This window comes from Orbicella franksi, chromosome 13, assembly GCF_964199315.1.
Source record: "Orbicella franksi chromosome 13, jaOrbFran1.1, whole genome shotgun sequence".
Lineage (NCBI taxonomy): Eukaryota > Metazoa > Cnidaria > Anthozoa > Scleractinia > Merulinidae > Orbicella > Orbicella franksi.
The window spans coordinates 14,436,021-14,454,510 of NC_138157.1; the positions used below are offsets into that span (position 1 = coordinate 14,436,021).

The 18,490-nt window shown below is 39.3% G+C and overlaps 3 protein-coding genes across 3 annotated transcripts in view; 1 reads left to right on the forward strand and 2 right to left on the reverse strand.

Annotated features, from left to right (window-relative positions):
- Positions 1-5,081, reverse strand: part of LOC145466082 (N-terminal EF-hand calcium-binding protein 1-like) — a 9,519-nt gene extending 4,438 nt beyond the window's left edge. The window contains exons 1-6 of the mRNA XM_081449860.1: positions 4,998-5,081; positions 4,897-4,921; positions 4,686-4,794; positions 1,053-1,078; positions 680-777; positions 69-125 (exon numbers count right to left, since the gene is read on the reverse strand). Of these exons, the coding sequence (XP_081305986.1) occupies positions 69-125; positions 680-777; positions 1,053-1,078; positions 4,686-4,794; positions 4,897-4,921; positions 4,998-5,051 (369 nt within the window). The 5' untranslated portion in view covers positions 5,052-5,081. The remainder of the gene's footprint in view (positions 1-68; positions 126-679; positions 778-1,052; positions 1,079-4,685; positions 4,795-4,896; positions 4,922-4,997) is intronic.
- A 42-nt stretch (positions 5,082-5,123) lies between these two features.
- On the forward strand, positions 5,124-11,680 carry LOC145466079 (mismatch repair endonuclease PMS2-like). The gene is made up of 4 exons (XM_081449855.1): positions 5,124-5,491; positions 6,660-7,011; positions 7,472-7,760; positions 9,479-11,680. Exons 1-4 carry the CDS (start codon positions 5,154-5,156, stop codon positions 11,185-11,187), a joined length of 2,688 nt encoding a protein of 895 aa, XP_081305981.1. The 5' UTR covers positions 5,124-5,153; the 3' UTR covers positions 11,188-11,680.
- A 1,050-nt stretch (positions 11,681-12,730) lies between these two features.
- On the reverse strand, positions 12,731-18,251 carry LOC145466083 (NADH dehydrogenase [ubiquinone] flavoprotein 2, mitochondrial-like). Its single transcript, XM_081449861.1, has 9 exons — positions 18,186-18,251; positions 18,002-18,085; positions 17,143-17,205; positions 16,607-16,694; positions 15,805-15,904; positions 15,472-15,569; positions 14,237-14,346; positions 13,099-13,175; positions 12,731-12,949 (listed from the first exon to the last, which is right to left on the reverse strand). The coding sequence occupies exons 1-9, from the start codon at positions 18,243-18,245 to the stop codon at positions 12,856-12,858; spliced, it is 774 nt and encodes a 257-aa protein (XP_081305987.1). The 5' UTR covers positions 18,246-18,251; the 3' UTR covers positions 12,731-12,855.
- Positions 18,252-18,490: the final 239 nt, after the last annotated feature.

The window sequence follows — 18,490 nt, forward strand, 5'->3', positions numbered from 1 at the left end:
TATAAAAAGCTTCAGATTCAACCCAGATCTAGAATAATATGTTAGGTTAAAATACTAATCACCAGTACCTCATTTAAAAGAAAACGGGTGGTAAATTTCCCAATAAAAGACTTATCAGGATATGCCTACAGGGACACAGTAAAAGAAGAACATTTATGTTAGTCAAAACAACAAGGCAAAATGGGCTGCTAAAGATTAGCTTAAAATATCAAACTCTACAGCCAGCAGGTTTTGTGCCCGTCTGAAAAATCAAGAGCCACTCTTTTCTGCTGCTGCAAGACATCCTACTCCTTTCTTCAGCAAAATACCATTATTTAAGGAACAAGCATGTGGATGGGATGTTGTTTTAAAGGCTGGGGTGCTGAAATCTGGATCGAGTAGTCCAGGTCTGAGCCCTGGCCAGGGTCATTCCGTTGTGTTCTTGGGTGAAAAATGTTACTCTCATAAAAGTGCCTCTCTCAACCCAGGTGTGAAATGGTACTGGCAAGTTTTACATTGGGGAGTAACCTGCCATGTAGTAGCATCCCATTTAGGGTGAGGGAGGGGGGGGGGGGGGTAGCAGTACTGCTAGCCACTTCATGCTACAGAAACTAGAGTTAAGTACCAAGATTCATGAGCCAGTTGAGCCTAAGAGACTTTACAAAAGGGGCCAGCTACTGAAACTGTAAATACTACAAACCTTTGCAGACTCCACTAAAGCATTACTAACAGCTCTGTTCATGCTTTCTAGATTAGCAAAGATCTCAGAGAAAGGTCCCATCTCCTTCATGAAGTAGTCTAGATGCAACAAAAAACATGCCAAAAAGGTTGTAATTAGTGCACGTTAATTATTTACTTTTATAAATGCAGCATGTCACCAGCTAGAGATATTTTAACAATATTTGTCATTTATGCACACACAATGGAGTGGTACTCTTGAATGGGTCATTTTTGTTACAGACAGCATTGATTTGGAAGTGTCAAAGCTTCTTCTAGATTAATTGAAGAGAATTATCACATGAAATTTAGAAAAAATATAGTTACATGTAAATCATACAGAGTAGTGTACATACCACATAGTTCAGAGGTATCCAAATTACTGAAACAAAACCAAAGTATCGTTTTTAAAGGCACCTTTAAATGAGGTAAATAAATGAGTGGGATTCTTACTGGGAAGAGGGTTAAGATAACTACAATATATGTCTGGGTTGACTAACTAAAAAATAATCAATTAATAATTAATTTTGGACAGGGAAAACGATAAATTAAAATAAATAGAAATAAACTTGAAGTTTTTTTCCAGTGCAGTTACTTATAGCCAGCTGAAACCTTTATGGTTCAAACTTGTCTCATTCTTAGGGAATACTTGCTTGAGAATGTCAAGTCCCGTACCCCCTCCATCACTTTGGGAATGGGGAACTAAACATTATAGAGTTATGATGTGTTTAACCACACCTAAAAGTGGAGCTCCTCATTGCAGTGATTAACCTTAGTATAATATTGCCAGATGTGAATATAGAAATTGGACATTCTGATTGGCCAAAGAACTTGGCTAATATAAACAATAGCCTCCATTTGGCACAACGCAACACAATGCTGGTTTCTTTAGTATAATTCCCATGTGTGGTATACATTCTGACTTGCAGTTTAAAACAACTGGAAATACTGGGATTATTTGTTATAGGCAAAAAAGTGATACTGTCCAAAGTTTAACAATAACAGATGATAGATTGCAAGCAAAAAACCTGTGTTTGTTGATTTTTTGAATATTTGAAAAACGTTGTGGCGAGGTTTTCTGTTTATATTGTTTGGCCTTCTGTTTTTAGTCTGAATAATCTACAAATATTTTTAAACAAGAAAAATTTATACTTTGGTTAACTTTTAATCCTAGATTAGCCCAGCCCTGGCCCTGATTATGGCACGTTAATCTGGCTTGAGCCCTCAATCCAATCGAAAATCAACACTTGGTCAGCTCTTAACTTGAGCCCTTGATATGGTCATGTGATACTGAGCAGCGAGATACCTTGTTTTGACAGGTGTCAAATGACCATAAGACAGATGTCCAATATCAAAGATATATGCTAAACAAAGGTGCATGTATGTAAACGAAGGCTGTATGTCTCAGCTGTTTTAACTTACATGTATTAGCTGGAGTATGGCCATCATGCTGCACAACTCTGTCGTAGTTATGTGTATGCACACATGAGTAATACTGCTAGCCATGATAACTGTGAGAAAATCAATTCATCAACATGGGTTTCCTGTTTTTCCTTTATGAGTATGGTGCTCCGCTTGACAGCCCTTTGGGCTGAGGAGCTCCGCTATTAGTAGGCATCCATTTTCCTAGTCATCCGGTTGTCCGTGATGATTAAATAATTGTAGGACTATCAAATCAATACAAAAACTTGTCTGCTGGACAAGTTTAGTTTGACTCTACCAGAAAAAAAAAAGAAACATTTCTTAAATTTTCTTATGAGTTTCCTGCACTGTGACCACTTGTCAAACATTTGGAACTTTTAGAAAACAGAGAAAGATTTGGAGCTTTCTTTCGTGATAAAATCATCATTTTGGTCAGCCATCTGGGATGATGTGGTATTCTCTATGAATGAAGTCTTTGCAGGCTCAGTTTTCATTTTTTTTTCATTTTGTAAACCACTGATGCTCTGTACTGCATCTGCATCCACGAAAACATGCAGCCAGATCGCATCAGCTGTTTTGATCAGGATATGTTGTTTAGTTATGTTTAGCAACACTTCGGAAAAACAAGCCAAATATCAGCAGGAAAAGCTAAAACATTTCTTCCAGCCTTCATGGCAGTCGAAGAGGCCTTGGTTTTCATTTGCACCTGGAATTTCTGTGCCCACCAACAGCCACACTATGGACATGATGTACTGGGAGGCTGGTCACATGAAAGTAATAAAAATGTTACTTTTCCATTCACATGCTATTTTGTTGCCATTCTTCCCTATTTTTTTTTTTTATTTGTTCACATACAGAATAACATACAAAAATTCCATTCTTCCCTATTGAATGGACAAGTAAAATTTTACCACGGCAAGTATGTCATCTGGCATACATGCCCTTCTGACGACCTGGAGAAAGTAACAATATGGATCCTTGATTAGAATGTGGATGAAACAGAGCAAAATACCCAATTGTCATAAGGGTAATATTGAACCACAATATACACATAAATGTTAATGGCAGGGACTATGATCATTCACTAGTGTGCCACACCCTTTTGATTTGTTTCAAAATGCTCATGTTTGGAGTAACCTAACTTATTGAAAAAGAATAATTCCTATAACTGGTGAGTCATCTAGTCCTGCATGTCTTTCTAAATCACAGTAATCCCAGGATTTCTTGTTGTGACAAAACCTTCCTACCCTACCCTAGGAACCAAGTCTGCTCTCTCATGTCTGGGGGAAGGAGCAAGACACGTTACTATCAGTGACATTCAGTTAACTCTCTCAAAACAGGCACAATGGTAAGACAGGCCTCCCTAGCACAGACACAGCTGAATTACCCTTATTTCTTTGCAACTAAACACTTGTAAAAACAGACACCTCTAAAATTAGGGATCAGCATACAGGCTTTTTCAATCACACATTTCATCATTAATTTTGGCTAAATCCCGCCATTCTGTCCCACTCAGACTCTGCTGTGCCATATCCCATTTCTACTTTTATCCTGTATCCCACCAAACCTACATGACCCTCTAAAGTGAACAACACTATTACCACTCCCAAGTGTACATGTACCTGATAGTGTCAAGAGAGAGTTCACTGTATTATTCAAAAAGTTTCCAGGTTGATTGATTCCAGGTTGCATTGCATTGTATTGCATAATTTGCATTTTCCCTAAGCTACACTCCTGGAAAACTGTTCACTTCTCGGAACAGATAATGTTCACGGACAAATATCCCGGAATATTTTAGCGCCAAATTAAATGGAGGCTATTCTTTAAATAAGCCGAGCTTTTTGACCAATCAGAATGTCCAATTCACATATTCACCTGATTTATAATACTAAGGTTAATCACTGTAATCAGGAGATCCGCTTTAAGGCTCAGTGAAATCTTTATATTATATTATTATATGGCTTATGTTTGTAGCCAAAACAACCCACACTTTGATTTGCTAATTCTAGGGCATTATTCTCCCATATATTATGCCCATGGGCTGTTTAGGGACCTGCAAAACCAAGGCAAAAAGCCATATAATAAACAACTTATTAACTGCAAGTGTTCAGTCTTGATGGGAAAATCTCAAACCTCCCCCTTGCTGTATTGACCTCACTATATTGCTCAGGTCAGTACGGCGAGGCCTCGGTTTGAGATTTTCACGTAAATACCTCATTCTTGGTTGTTAAGTAGTTATTTGTAGCATACACCAGAACAAAGGAAAAATATTACCAAATTGTACCAAGGGTAAAATTGAATTACGACATGTAGAAGCTGGCATACAAATGATGTCCTTTTAGGGAGAATTTTGCAACCTTGGTGGAACTTTGGCATATGCAATGTGCCTCAGATGAAAGGGTATTTAAGTCAACTTTGTATTGATAACAGAATTCAGAGCCACCTAATTGACATTTACAAAAATAGGCTTGATAACCACAAAAAATACTTTTCTTATTTTGTGAGACACAAATAGTGGCCTGCATTCTGTTATATAGGCCTCCCTATGTAAACACTAGTGGCCTCACTTTGTGTTGTGAGTATCGATGTCATGGAACAACTTTTCCAGGTCTTCATTTGACAAGATTCCATCGCTAAAGAAAGCTTTGAACTCGTCTAAAGACAGAGCACCATCATCTGTTATGTAAAGCACACAGAGAAAAATAAGCGTATAATCTTTACGTGCACAACCAGAGCTTCGGAATTGATCGAAACAGCAGAAAACACTAGCCCACTTACCGGTTTTGTCTGCTCTGCGAAATACCTAGGAAACAAAAATACAAGGCTCTCCTTCAGTATAAAAAGAAAGTTTTGATGATCATTTAAAAATAAGCACGTACGTCTAAGAAGATTGATCTTCCTGCTGGACTGTCTTCAGCAGAGATTTCCGCCATTATTGAATACCTTGATTGAAAGTAAATATCGGGGAGTTCGGGAAATCTCGAACTTTTCCGAAGTCGTCCGAAGAAGCTGTCTGGCTTCCGAAGCTATCGAAAATGGCGGCTGCGACCTTGTCGCCAGTTGTCCAAGCGATTGATCAGAAATCTGTCCATCAGATTTGTTCTGGACAGGTTGTCTTGACCATCGCAACCGCTATGAAAGAGCTTGTTGAAAATAGCTTGGACGCTGGAGCTACAAACATTGATATTAAGCTGAAAAATCATGGCGCTGATGTTTTGGAAGTCAATGACAATGGATCCGGTGTGGAACCCCTTAATTTCGAAGCTTTAACTTTGAAGCACCATACTTCTAAACTCAGAGATTTCTCGGATCTGACAAGTGTTGAAACCTTTGGTTTCAGGGGGGAGGCGCTTAGCTCTCTGTGTGCGCTAAGGTAAGTAAGATTAAGTGTTCGATTTTCAAGTTGGAATTTGGCGGGAAAATTGCTACTTAGAATTCACGGTGTTTTTCTGGAGGCATGAATCAAGGGGATTTGATGGGAAATGGACACCGTTTTTAAGCAGGTGAATCTCTAAATATCGCTTCCCGAACGCCTCCGGCCATCAGTATCTCAAAAAAGGGTTGTTGGGAGGGGGGGGGGGGGGAAATGCAGTGAGAGGGCCTCTGCCTGGGGGGCTCCCATATAAAAAGGAGGGGGTGCTCGTCGGAAAGTTTAAAAAGAACTTCTAAGAGGTACTAAGAGCCTACTCTGTGGGTATGGCTTGAATTTTTTTTTGCACTATATTCTGGCATATTTTTTTCAGCTCAATACCCTAAAAGGTACCACAAAGCTCCTGCTGTGGACCTTTGGAGGTTAAACACCCTAAGAGGTTACAAAACTGCTTTTTTTTATAACCCTTTTGATGAGCACCCCAGTCCTTTTTATATACCCCCCGGTAGGGGATTTTTGTTCTCTCAGGAGACCCATCATTTTTAGGCTTCTACTTGTGAGTCGTCAACTCTTTTGAGATGCTGGTTCATGGAGAGATGCGGTGGCCAAATGATTTGGTTGTTGTCCCACTCCAGCTGGAGTGCAGTGTATGGTATTGTGTGGTTCCAGAAAATATCCATACTCCCTCCACAGAAGAGATTGTAATTTCCTGGGGGGGGGGGGAAGGGGGGTTGGGGAGGCATTATGTAAGACCAAAAAATTTAGGTCCCAACAGTGCTCAAGTTAGCTTGAATATCACTCAAGTTAACCTGAATAGCACTCTGGTTAGTCACGGTTAGCTGTCAATAATGGAAATGGGAATGCAATATTAGTTAAAAGTCTGCAAATGTCATGTACACTGGCTGAGGTGAACTTGGTTGAAAGCACCCAGTTTTCCTTGAGCTACACTCTCGGAAAACTGGTCGCTTCTCGGTACATGATAGATTGGCATCCCATCTGGAGGAAGTGTCAATACTCCAGGTCACTTCATGCTATGGGGCAGGCTTTCAACATTTTCGGCCAGTTTCCTGTGTGAGACTCTTTCCGCCTTTCTTAGAATACAGTATGAAAGTTAATTTTAATAACTACATGTATTTGTTTAACCTGTGTTCTTCTTATGATTTCTCCATAGTAAGCTTTCTATAGTGACTCATCATTCGTCTCAAGCTGCAGCAACAAGGCTAGAGTATGATCACAATGGAAGACTGCTTTCTAAGAATCCTTGTGCCAGGGATGTTGGCACTACTGTGTCCTTGCAAAATCTGTTTTCAACCCTACCTGTGCGTCATAGAGAGTTTCTGCGAAACATCAAAAGGGAGTTTTCAAAACTGGTCCATGTTTTACAAGGATATTGCCTTGTTAGTACAGGTGTCAGGATAACATGCAGTAACCAAGTGGAAAAGGGAAAGAAAACAACCATTGTGTCAACAAATGGAAGTGAGCAAGTAAAGGATAACATCACTTGTGTCTTTGGACGAAAACAGGTGGGTGAAACTTACTGATGTTCTCTTGTTAATCTTCCAGCTGGGGTACCAATAGAATTACAGAATAAAGCTTCAGTTCCTATGACAATATTTCTTTTTCAGCTGTATGCTGTAAGAAGTCATATACACCCCTATGCTCTCTTACCCAGTACCTCTCACACCCCAGTGCCCTACCTACCACTCAAGTCTTCTTGCTCATCCAGGTTTCCTCATAAACTAGTACCCCCCACCCATTCAAGGTACCCTCAAACCTCTTACCTTCATCCCCTGGAGAAAGTGCTGGTGCTGGTTAGGGCATGTCACTACTTGTGTGGGGGTAACAGGAGTTTCTATTCATTTTTGTTTTACTTCATTTTATGTTCTTAAACAGAAATTACCCTCGGTGTTAATCACCTCTGTGTCATCATACTATTTAATTATGATGGCTTCACTGTGTTGACAGGATCTTATTTTCTCTTAGATCCAAACTATAGTGGTATTTGAGCAGTCTGTGCCTGCTGACGAAGACTGTAATGAATTTGGCCTTGATGCATCAAAAATTAATATACAGGAAAGCCTCTTCAGGATTACTGGATATGTTTCAAAACCAGATCATGGAATGGGGCGCAGCACTGCTGATCGTCAGTTCTTGTACATCAATAAGCGACCCTGCGAGCTTGGGAAAGTTTCTCGGGTCATCAATGAGGTTTATCACATGTACAATAGACACCAGTATCCTTTTGTTATGCTGGATATTTCCCTTGCAAGAGGTGAGTTAATTAAATGTAAAGAGTCACTGACATGTAGTTAAGCCAAACATGGGAATCATTGCTACCTTCACTATTTCATAGGGGTCTCTACTTTTAGGGGGACACTACTTTTGGGGGGGGGGGGGGTTGTTTCTTTTGGAAGTTTATGATGGATTAGTAAGTTTATTTTATGGCACTTGAACACGGAAAAATACACGACTTATGACTGTTTCCATAGAAACCAAGAAAGAACCCATGAGAACGCTCGGATTTACCTTAAGACAACCTTGCCATGTAATAATACATTACATTATTGATTTTGCAACCAGTAGAGACGTATTGACTTAGGGTGGCTGAACACAGTTTTTGATACCTGTGTTTCATTCACTTTTTTCTCTAAAACCCTTGATCTTTCAGTCGCCAAAAATGGCAGCAAGCAAGTTAACAACACAAAAGTTGGTTTTTTGATGGTTAAGCTGACGTGGGTCCTGTAGCCATGGCATGATGAATAAAAATAAAAAGGCCTTTAAAAGCGGTTTTGTTTATTTGTAGAAAATCTAGGCATTAGATTTTCTTTATAATTTGCATGCAACAAACTTGTAACGATTCTCACAAGTTAACACCATTTTGCTAATAATTTAACAGAGAGATCTTTAATTATCCCTTGTTGAAGGTTCACTGGAATATCTAGAATTTCCTTTGTTAAAGTTCAATTATTTTCAATACTCCAGTTATTTATTTCCTAAAGTATTTTCGTACCAAATTTCGTGAAATTCTAATGAGTGGTTCTCGAGAAATAGGTGTATTTCCGAGAGTGGAATTTTTCTTTCAATTGCAATTTTTTGACTTACTACGCATGCGTTGCATTTAACTGGGTTCTTTTGGTAACAAAGAAAAAGCTGAGAATTGCTGGGCTCTTTGCATCGTTACCTATTTTGCCTTCATTACACAACCGAACACACTAAAAGGCTGAGGCATGGGCGCGTTGGTCAGCCAGGCCCAAGATATGTTTTATTTGCGACAATAAGCTTACAACAAAGTGGATAAGAGATACATCAAGTAACGTCCTACATGCGCCAAAGCCGGACACGTAAACCCCAAAAACCTCTTGTTAGGAAAAATAGGGACCGTGTACCCCCGACCAAATGCAGTGGCGCCACCTTTGGGGTTTTAAGGTTGACCTATAAACAACAGAATGAAAAAACAAATCATATGACGCTAATTACACAATAAAAATAAACCTTATGGGAAAGTGCTAGTGGCAAGGCTGACCGTAGAGTGTCACAAGTTTCTCGACCGTCTCTTTTTACAAACGTACTACCCGCGAGCCTTCGCGTACTACTCTCCCACCCAGTTCTCTGTTCCGTGTCGGCAAAGTATTAATTTATGTCAATACCGATTATCACAAATTACATTTTCTAACATATCTTTGTGATAAAAGACTAAAGCAATCAATACACTGCTTTCAATTATAGAGAAAAATAGCACAGATAGTGCGGGTGTTGAGTAAATAAATGATCGCTCTATTGACGGCATGTTTGTCTTTTGCAATCCTTGTGCACGCGCTGAATTGCATCAGCAAAAGCGCGCGCGAAGACTGTGTTCGGCCACCTCCCTGGTATGATAGCTCTGTAATACTTGCAAAAGCCTGAAGTGTTACATGGCTCTATGGGTTCATGGTGCAACTACATGTATAATGTTGTTTTAATTTCTAAATAGTATCGATCTTTCTTCCTTAGATGGGGTGGATGTGAATGTCACTCCTGACAAGCGTCAGGTGTTTGTCCAGGAAGAAAAGGTCCTGCTGGCCACCATTAGAACCTCTTTGAAGAGAATGTATGACCCTAGCACGGCTTCATTTGATATCAATTACAAACCTCTAACGCAGATAAAACTATCCGATTCATTCCTGTCGAGAGACGTTGACAGTGTCAGTTCTCGTGAGATTGGGGAACTGCAGAATCATGAGGATTCGTGCACTGCAGTGAAGCAAGACAGAAAGGTTGTGGAGCCGGCGACTGTGTTGACATCAAGGTCCGACGTGCCTATCGAAAAAGGAAAGTTCCCTTCACTTAGCAGCTTTAAGAGGAAATTCTCGTCTCTTGATGAAGATCTGGCAAACAAAGCTAAGGAGCCTTGTAGTAAACAAGTAAAGCTTACCAGTATCTTTATTCGGGAAGAAGGAGTGGGAAGTTCTTCCTCGACAGTGGCGACTGGATCACTAGGAAAGCGTTCGTTTGCTACTTACGGCTTTGGAAAGAATGAAGACCAAAACGAAAAGTGTGAAAGTAGTGATATAGACGCTATTGAAATCAGGGAAAAAGTCGATAAGGGAAACTTCATTGTGGACCGTTCCATTCCAGAATTTGGTAACGAAGACTGCAGTGGACAGAATGCAAGTGATGACGATGTAAAAGTCATTGAAGTCAAAGAGAGAGCCAGTGAAAAATTCTTTGTAGATGAGAATTCCACCCAAAATTTTGAATCAAGTAGTGATGTTCGTTTGAAAGAAAGTCATCCTAAAAGAGAGGAGAGGGAAAACGTGCAGAGTGACTCAACTCGTTCGGAGACAAACCATCAGAAAAAGGTCAGCAGAGTTACGATCTATCAACGGAAAACAGGTATCGAGGAAGACTCATCTAGTGAATCCATACTTGTTGTTCCCAAACGTATCAAGTCTTCGAAATCGGATCGTGTTTTTAGAAACAGAAGAGAAGTTACAGTGAACTTTAGTATGGACCAACTGAAGAGGAAGCCAAAGACGCAGCAAAGAGAGAGCTCTGGGGCAGTTGAAGCTCGCTTGTTTAGAGCCAAGATTGCACCGGATAGCAACTCCAGCGCTGAAAACGAACTGAGAAAGAACATCAGCAAAGAGATGTTTCAAAGGATGGAAGTCTTAGGTCAGTTTAATTTGGGCTTCATTATCACAAAGCTGGATAATGATTTGTTTATAGTCGATCAACACGCTTCAGATGAGAAATTTAACTTCGAAGATCAACAGCGAAACACAACGATAAAGTCGCAGCGTCTCATTGCTCCGCAGAAACTTGAACTAACGGCTGCTAACGAAGCTATCCTCATGGACAATGTGGAGATATTCCGAAAGAATGGATTCGAATTTGAGATTGATCCAAACGCCGAAGCAATGAAAAAAATCAAACTGGTTTCCCTTCCCACGAGCAGGAACTGGACCTTTGGTGTGGAGGATATCGAAGAGTTGATTTTCATGTTGAGTGATTCCCCTGGTGTGATGTGCAGACCTTCTAGAGTGAGAAAAATGTTTGCGAGTCGAGCGTGTCGCATGTCAATCATGGTTGGAACGGCTTTAAATCATGCTCAGATGAAGAAAATTCTGTGTCACATGGGTGAGATTGAGCATCCCTGGAACTGTCCTCATGGTCGACCCACCATGAGACATCTGGTGAATCTTGGTATGCTGCCGTCATAAGATTTAAGTTGAAAACTGATTCGCCTGTTTTATGTCTTACCTGGTCGGAAGTCATGCTCAGATGAAAAAAATTCTGTTTCACATGTGTGAGATTGAGCGTCCATGAAATTGTCCTCACGGTCGACCCACCATGAGACATGTGGTGAATCTTGGCATGCTGCCATCATCAGATCTGAACTGAAAACTGACTCACCTGTTGCATATCTAACCTGGTCTGAAGAGCGTTTAGTCATGCTCTGGTGAAGAAGCTGTTCTTTTGTTGGCCCACCATGCATGAGACATCTCGTAATCTTCTGTATGCATAAGCTGTCATTATCATGTTTGGATTGAAAATTGCTGTTCGACCTGAAACTGTTTTAGGTTCATTATGTCCAGTATCTTTCCGTTTCATAGTTGAGTTTATTTTTATTTTTCTGTATGACATGAAAATTATACGTTTTCTTTATTTCTAACCTTAATATATTATCGTAAAGAATAAAGACGTCAGACGTTAGTTTTCCAACTGTCAGTTTTCTTTTCGTTCAGACTTGGACGAAATACAGCCCATAGAAACAGAACTTTAACGGAAACGGGACTGTTCATTAGCAGAACTCCAAACCTTTCTTTAGTTCCCCAAAATGCAACCCACTCCTGCCTTGGCAAGGTTCTGCTTTTTTTTTTTTTTTTTTTTTCATGGTGTGCACTATGGATTTGCGATTTTTCCGCTTGTCAAGATATTTTAAAGGGTACACTGCAAACGTGTTTCTCGCACTGTGAATCTTTTTTCTGCAGTTAAGCTACACTCGGAAACTTCAAGACCAAGGGAAGGAGGATGAATTTATAATGGAAATTCAGAAAAGATCTTTGGGCGTTTAGTTTCCTGGGTATCCCAGGAGAGTGTCGTGGAACCCGTTTCTCACTTTTGGGGGATGGGGTGGGTAGTAATTTTATTGCATATTCCTTTTCTGAGAAGATTACATGAATTATCACGAATAGTGAAGCCTGCGGTAGCAAGCATTCCCCTACGAGCCAAGAGTTTCTTGCCTGCTGGTCGCGGGAAATTTGGGGCGAGAGAAAATAATGGCGCACGGCAGGCTTTTGGCCAGATGGGTGCACATGCGTCCTCTGAACGCCCACGTTTTACAGAAAATTGTTTTATTTTTCACATTTTGCTTTATAAATTGTTCATTTAAGCAGATCCCATAACACATTTTGGACGCCCACTTTTCAATCGTGGCTAAAAGTCTGGTGCGCGGCCTGAATGAGGTAAAAACTCTTTCGTTCGTACGGGAGCACTTTACGCGCGCTCGAATAGTTAGATATAAATTCTTCAAGGTGTTACAGCGTAGCTCAACAATGAACAATCAGTTGCTTTTTTTTCCTGAAATGATGAGCTCGCCAATGTCTTATCAGCCAATCACCACTAAGAAGAAAAGTAGAATAAGCCAATAGCATAGCACGTCTCGAGAGTATTGAAAACGTCGCGCAACTCACGCTACAACTCTGTGCTGCATCAAAATCAGACTAAAATTTTTGGGCACAATAACTTCAGCTCATATAAAATAAAATCTTACATTTATTGGTCAGATGTGATCACAAACAGCATGTCACAGGATTACATATACACGAGCTTTCAACTCGAAATCTATTTTACACAGCTCGATAAAATCGCATGAGCATTTAAAGGGTTCAAAGGTCTGCTCGTACTCCAAAGCCTGGTCCTTTTGGTGGTTCAGTCAGCGTCGTCAGGCCTCCGGCGGGCTCACAGGAAAATCGCCCACTCCTGGGAAAATGTACTACATCTTAGTATTGCAATGAAAAACGAAAACTTACAGAATAGAGGCACGCAACTTATGAACGAACAAACTATCGAACATACGAACACACACACACACAAAAAAAAACGTTTGAAAAAACAAAGTAAATTTTAACCTGGGCCCTGCTTTTGGAGTTCTTCCAGCGATGAGGTCATCAAGAATTTCTTGTGTGTCCTCGGCGGAGAGATCCTCCTAGAAAATTCAACAGATATTTAGCAAGTCCACTATCAACGCCTAGACTATGTTTACCACACAATACGGCGCGCCAGATACTTTTACGGAAGTGTTTTAATGCCTAAATTATTCGTACGTTATATCCGATATTAGTGTAACTCTACCAGCGTTCTATCACGAATGCTGTTCTCTGATTGGCTACGCTACTCAATGTCTATTCGGTGATGGATAGTGAGTAGCGTAACGGTGTGCGCTTGTTAACACAATGACGGCCACTTCTTTGCGTTTTTGAGGTATCTGTGAGGGGGATTTATAGAAAGTTCTGAACGTCTAGTAGATAATTTATACTAAAACAATTAGATTATTCGCTCCCGATTTCTATGCGTGATAGTTGACTCGGGCTGCGCCCTCGTCAGCTATCACGCGATAGAAATCTCGAGCTCATAATCCAATTGCTTATTGATCCTTATTAGCAACACGGACATTAAGCATTTTATGACTGGCCCCAAGGGAAACAGTGAGTTTTGTTCCCCCTCGACCTCAATGCCTCGCCTCGGGGAACATTGAGGGTCTCGGGGAAACAAAACTCAGTGTTTCCCTTCGGCGCCAGTCATTAAGTGCTTAATCATGCAAAAACTTTCCACGCTGCAATTTCCTTCATTTCAAAGGTACCGAGATGTTACCAGCTTGCATGTTACCAGTTTGCATATTACCAGCATTTTGTATGGCATACAGGCCATATTAGATAGTACATGTAGCTAGCCGGCGAATAAGTCCGGTTTTGATTTTGAGATTAACCTCCTTCAAGACCTTCAAAGTTGCTCTTTGGGCTTGTCACGTATTGCGCGAAAATCACTCTTCTCATCACGCAACCTTTGAAGTTTCCTGGGTATGATGAAGAGAAACGTGAACTCCCATACTGAACAGGTCGTTGGCAGACCCAAAAACTAAGGTAACGGTGGATGTTGGAAATGTGAGAACTATGCTCTCTGTGGGTGAAACAGCCCAGGTCCCAGCTGAGATGAATGTTATGGCATTGATGTATTAACTAAACATTTCAAAGAGATGGTACTACTTACATAGTAATTATCGTTAATCTGCATCATTGGGGCATTAACACAAGCTCCAAGGCACTCCACTGATGTCAGAGTAAACATGCCGTCTTTAGTCGTTTCACCCATCTTGATTCCTAAAGCAATGAATGCAGGACATTTTGAGTTAGCCTTTAAACGCCACAACAAAAAATAAGTGTGAAGTTTTGGCACCATTACTTCTCACAGTGGTGCCTAACACAGGGTTTTTACGCATAAGGTGATTAAAAGAATTGTTGTTCCCCCTCAATTGGATGTTAGTCCATTCCATGTAACCCCCCACCCCCCCCCTTCCTGCATTGCTGTTATGTTGCACTACCTGTTTGTCCGCACCCATTCAATATTTTGGACAAAGATCCACTAAGTCAGTATTATTTCCACAGTGAACCTAGACTGCTCAAAAATCCAGCACATTATTGGACCATTATGTCCACAGTCTGCATTGTGAGAGATGTATAGGGCTACTTGTCGGTGTATCAGTTTATAATATGCTACAAGTGTGGTAATTGTACCTAATTGTAGCTATTTGGTACACTTAGGGGACTCAACAAGCAAGTTTGGCAGAACCATGGTTCATATTTTGGCTCCTATGTGCCTTGCCAAAAATACCCATTAACACACATGGCATACAGTAGCATACTCATGTTGATATCAGGTCTTAAACTTAAATGTAATGTTGCTAGACAGCAAAAGTAAGATGGGCTACTGAGTTGATTGCTGTAAATTTGGTAATGGTAATATGGCAATCATGGTTATAATGGGACCTTTAACACTCTTAGCTGTCCAATGCAATGTCCAACTATACCATTTAAACAATCAATCCTACTCTTCTGTATAGCCTGCTTATATAAGATGCATATAGCTTATCTACGTTCTGCCATCCTTTTACGCATTTATTATTCCTATACACATATTTTTTCCTTTTGTACTTTTTTGATATTAATATAATTGATATGTCGTGTCCATTGTTTGTACGTGTCAGTGACCAACACGAAAGCCTATGCTACCTTGGTCACTGAGCACATTTCATTTTGGCTATTTACTGTTATATTTCTTTTCTCTTTTTAATTAATGTAATTTCTGTAAATACTGTTAAAGTTATAATTTTAGTAAATAGTGCAAAACAATAAAAATCTAAAAATCTAATCTAATGCTGTCATATATGTTCAAGGTTTATTCAGTATTGTGCAAATTGATTGCTGACAGCAATGTATTTAGCATACCTAATTTCTTGGAAATAACATCCACAACCATGTCAGAATCTCTCAGTTGACAGGGTGTTGTTGTGCACACCTGGATGTGGTATTTTCCAACAGGCTCCCTGAAAGGCAGAATAATTGTATTGCTTTAACCATACACTTACTTGCCAAGCAATATCATTTTCCTCAACTTATGGAAGAAAAAGCATCCTAAATCACAATTTCTAAACCACCTAAACTAAACCACTGTTGTTCAACAATAATGAAAGTCCAAATATTGAGATTTATAACTGAATGTATCAGTCAGTTAAAAAGCAACAGAATAGGACAAAGGAGTATGTACACAGACAAACAAACCTGTTAAACATGGTGTAAAATGTTACCACTTCATACACTCTCATTCTTGGCATCTCCAACAAATCAGCAACATAGTTCATTGCTGATATTGGTAGCCAACCTGAAAGATAAATCATACAAAATTCAAGGTGCTACTAGCAGTAATGTGTTATGGTACAGTGTTGACACAGAGATACATGAAGTGGAGAGCTACTATTAATATGTATTCAGCTGGTAAGAAACCAAGTTTTTAATATTAGTAGTTTGTCACTAGTATTGAGAACTTAAGCTATTGAATAAGTAAAGCTCGAGGGAATATTTTCAACACAAAAATGAGTGAAATTAATAAATGACAATTACATCCGATGATGACAAAATGTTATTAATTTCGCTAAAACTTCAGTTATATTTCAGTCCCCACAATGTTTCATAAGCAACGTTTAGGTTAGTTTGTTTTTAACAAAATAAATTAACCATCCCTAAATGTATTGTGCAGTCAAAAGAAAACTAAATTGAAGTCTACACTATTTTATTCATCTGTATGACTGAGGTGGTTAAGGTCACCTGACCACAGTTGGCCAAAGGGTGGTGGTGGCTCCACTAAATAAATCACTATCCAGTTGTTACATGTAAGTGTTACCAAAACAAACTGCACAATCTATGGAATCACCTTCACCTATCGTGTTCATGCCAAGCAGCACATAAGACTCCTGAATATCTACTGAGTACTAATGATTTATCTGGAGAAAGGTGTTCACCATTTTGTTTTTAAATAATTGAGGCCTGTACTTCAAAATGTTGAAACTATGAGTTGCTTTCATACCATGCTGTCTCTGTGCAAGGTCCAGTATGGGTATAACAGCCGCTGCCTTGTGTCCGGCAGGGTAGTTCTCCATGATTACTTTAGCTCTCTAAAAGAAACAACACATATCCACAAGAAAGTTGAGTCAGTGAAATCAGAAAAAAACTTCCTGAGTTCTTAAACTATGACCTTCTGTAGACCAGTCAGACAGTCCAAATATTATTACAAAAATGGTTGGGAAGATAAATTAAGAGCTCTGTTTGAGTTTTGACAACTACTGGCATTCTTTTCCCAACATAAAATACAAAATACCAGTTCAGAGAGCCTAAAGAGGGAAAAATACAAAAATAATGTAACTGGCCTAAAGTCAGCTGTTTACCAACATTAGAAACTGGTTGACTAGAAAAATTGATAAACTGAGAGTTTAGTACGAAGCTTAACTGGAATTTCCAGAGGAATTCAAACTAAAAAATACCATCCATGACAAGGATATTTAAGGACTTTGTTTCATCTGTCCTCATTGCACCATGAGACGTATAAGGACTTGGTTTACCAACCTCTAAGTTTTTCTGATTAAGTTCAAATGGAGTATCAGCATTATTCTCTGGAGTGTCCCGATGCTGTTAAAAAAACACAAAAAACGCAGTATTAGTTAACAGAGAGTACATGCTCATATACATGCATATGAGATAGGGCCATGATCCTGTTGGATTGCAAAAAATCTTAGGAGCATCAAATTACAAAGACAGAGGTTATTTATTTTGTGCACCAAAGTGACATCAGTGACAAATTTTATTTAAATTAAGAATTTATACGTGTTATTGGTTACATACATGTGTGTAATAATAACAGTAGATACACTATTCAGTTTTTGAGCACTTATGGATTTTAATACAAAACTGTTTCGTAAACCAGCACATATACACTGAAGCATCAGTTAGTCTATGTTAACAATATGGTCGTGTGAGAAAACCATGAGTAGTCCATCTACTGTAATAGTTTACTTCCTTACTGTAGAGCACTATCTTGGTTCAACGGTGAACATCACCTGGACTATTACTGTGTGTGTAAATATACATATTCTGTGCACAATATTTCTTACATTGTTTCTTTAATTACTCTCAGTTTGCAACTAAATATTATAAGTGTAGGGGGAATGAGGGATACTAGTACACATTTCTCTACTAGTACATGGGTAAACCAAGATTTCTTTTGATTCAAACTCCCCCTTCAATTGAACAAAGAATACAAAATCTGGCTTGGGGTTGTTATGTAACTTACTGTAAGAATATCGTAACCTACAATCGACTATCAAAAATAGTAGCCAAAGTGAGCTACATACAGTGCGTAGCACTTTTCTTTTCTAGGATTCGGGTGGAAGCTAAATTCTCTTTGATTTTTAGCGTGCAAACTTACCACAAAGAGCTTATCTGAAAGGAGCGGAACTGCAGCACGATGAAAACATCTTGAGCCAACACTTGAGCCTGCTTGTTGGCTTGCCTGCAATTTCATGTTATGTCATAAGTTTGCCGCTTTCATTTTTTAAAAGTTGATAAAAGGAAATTAGAGTAATTATCGTACGATATGTTTATGTCCTTACCTTGCCAACATCACGAAGAAGTGAGAAGGATTTTGACAAAGTCCTCCAACTCGACAACATGGCGTCCAAAATATTGACTGACTTTGGTCAGAGGTAATCAATCGAGAAAATAACTTCGTCAAATAAGGTATGATGAAATGTCCTTTGAGAGGAACGTCCCGTCTCTTGGACGCCTTTTATTAATTTTATTATTTTGGACTTATTATATTTTCCAATACAGAATTCCTTTCCTATTTCCTTACTATTGGGTAGAGATAACGCTAGAATTCACTTAGTTGGCTGAAAATTTCTCTGGCCGATTCTAA